General features: G+C 30.9%; 1 protein-coding gene across 1 annotated transcript in view; it reads left to right on the top strand.

Annotated features, from left to right (window-relative positions):
* Positions 1 to 1,999: 1,999 nt before the first annotated feature.
* Positions 2,000 to 2,620, top strand: part of sepsecs (Sep (O-phosphoserine) tRNA:Sec (selenocysteine) tRNA synthase) — a gene marked incomplete at its 5' end in the record, with an annotated part of 8,658 nt that continues 8,037 nt past the window's right edge. Inside the window, 1 exon segment of the mRNA XM_032511607.1 lies at positions 2,000 to 2,154. Coding sequence (XP_032367498.1) covers positions 2,000 to 2,154 — 155 coding nt within the window.

Here is a 2,620-nt window from a genome sequence, read left to right on the forward strand (position 1 = left end):
CAGAAAAAGTGACAAATCAGAAAAAGTGACAAATAAATCTGAAAAATCGATCATAAAAAGTGACAAATAAATCAGAAAAAAGTGACAAATAAATCAGAAAAAAGTGACATAAATCTGAAAAAAGTGAAATAAATCTGAAAAAAGTGACAAATAAATCTGAAAAAAGTGACAAATAAATCTGAAAAAGTGACAAATAAATCTGAAAAAGTGACAAATAAATCTGAAAAAGTGACAAATAAATCTGAAAAAGGGACAAATAAATCTGAAAAAGTGAAAAATCAGAAAAAGTGAAAAATCGATCATAAAAAGTGAAAAATCGATCATAAAAAGTGAAAAATCGATCATAAAAAGTGAACAATCGATCATAAAAAGTGAAAAATCGATCATAAAAAGTGACAAATAAATCATAAAAAGTGACAAATAAATCTGAAAAATCGATCATAAAAAGTGACAAATAAATCTGAAAAAAGTGACAAATAAATCTGAAAAAGTGACAAATAAATCTGAAAAAGTGACAAATAAATCATAAAAAGTGACAAATAAATCTGAAAAAGTGACAAATAAATCATAAAAAGTGACAAATAAATCTGAAAAAGTGACAAATCTGAAAAATCGATCATAAAAAGTGACAAATAAATCTGAAAAAGTGACAAATCTGAAAAATCGATCATAAAAAGTGACAAATAAATCTGAAAAAGTGACAAATCTGAAAAAGTGACAAATCAGAAAAAGTGACAAATAAATCTGAAAAATCGATCATAAAAAGTGACAAATAAATCAGAAAAAAGTGACAAATAAATCTGAAAAAAGTGACATAAATCTGAAAAAAGTGACAAATAAATCTGAAAAAGTGACAAATCTGAAAAAGTGACAAATAAATCTGAAAAAGTGACAAATCAGAAAAAGTGAAAAATCGATCATAAAAAGTGACAAATCGATCATAAAAAGTGACAAATAAATCAGAAAAAAGTGACCAATAAATCTGAAAAAAGTGACAAATAAATCTGAAAAAAGTGACAAATAAATCTGAAAAAAGTGACAAATAAATCTGAAAAAGTGACAAATAAATCTAAAAAAATGACAAATAAATCTGAAAAAAGTGACAAATAAATCTGAAAAAGTGACAAATAAATCTGAAAAAGTGACAAATCTGAAAAAGTGACAAATAAATCTGAAAAATCGATCATAAAAAGTGACAAATAAATCAGAAAAGTGACAAATCTGAAAAAATGAAAATAAATCTGAAAAAGTGACAATCTGAAAAGTGACAAATAAATCTGAAAAAGTGACAATCAGAAAAGTGAAAAATCGATCATAAAAAGTGACAAATAAATCTGAAAAAAGGACAAATAAATCTGAAAAAAGTGACAAATAAATCTGAAAAAAGGAAAATCTGCAAAAAGTGGACAAATCTGAAAAAGTGACAAATAAATCTGAAAAATCGATCAAAAAAGTGAAAATAATCAGAAAAAGTGACAAATCAGAAAAAGGACAAATAAATTGAAAAATCGATCAAAAAAGTGACAAATAAATCGAAAAAAGTGACAAATAAATCTGAAAAAGTGACAAATAAATCTGAAAAACGTGACAAATAAATCTGAAAAGTGACAAATAAATCGAAAGTGACAAATCAGAAAAAGTGACAAATAAATCTGAAAAATCGATCATAAAAAGTGACAAATAAATCAGAAAAAGTGACAAATCAGAAAAAGTGACAAATAAATCTGAAAAATCGATCATAAAAAGTGACAAATAAATCAGAAAAAAGTGACAAATCATAAAAAGTGACAAATAAATCTGAAAAAAGTGACAAATCAGAAAAATCGATCATAAAAAGTGTCATAAATCTGAAAAAAGTGACAAATAAATCTGAAAAAGCCCAAAAAAAAATTCATTTTCAATTTTGACCTGGAAGGACAAGTTCATGGTTAACTGGCAGACACCACCAGGGTTCAGGTCTGTGCAGAGTCATCCCCTTTTCATGTTGTGTGCTCTGCAGGGTAAGTGTCCCGAGGAGGGATGGAGCGAGAGCACCGTAGAGCTCTTCCTCAACGAGCTGGCGTTGATGGACAGCAACAACTTCCTCGGCAACTGTGGCGTGGGAGAGAGAGAAGGCCGGGTGGCGTCCAGCCTGGTGGCGAGGCGACACTACAGGTTCAAGTTTGACATTAATGTTATAATATAACGTTCGAATGGAGTCACGCTGCAGTGTGTTGTGTCGAAAAATATTACACGTTTTTATCAAGCAAACCTAAATGGGGCGAAGCCTGCAAGCTAGTTCAGGCCTCCGACTCGAGCTGCACTGCGTACACACGCATGACACGCCCCCCCCCCATATCATTTACCAAACACACCCCCTCAATTTGGCGGTCTGGCGGAGCTGTAGTACATTTACACATTACCAGCCAACGTTGGCTTTGTAAGGTCAATATTGATCTTTGAGAGTTTAAAAAAAAAAACTGTTTTTTAATATAAGCATTTTTGATCAGGAGCCCCTGAGTTTGGTTACCAAAGCTGCATTGCGCAACTTTTTGATATTGATGAACGTCCGTTACACGGAAGGCTTGTATCATGTGGTCGTGCTGACAGTGTTGTAGTCATTACTTAGAATTCCTCATGG

This window comes from Etheostoma spectabile, unplaced genomic scaffold (assembly GCF_008692095.1).
Source record: "Etheostoma spectabile isolate EspeVRDwgs_2016 unplaced genomic scaffold, UIUC_Espe_1.0 scaffold394, whole genome shotgun sequence".
Classification (NCBI taxonomy): domain Eukaryota; kingdom Metazoa; phylum Chordata; class Actinopteri; order Perciformes; family Percidae; genus Etheostoma; species Etheostoma spectabile.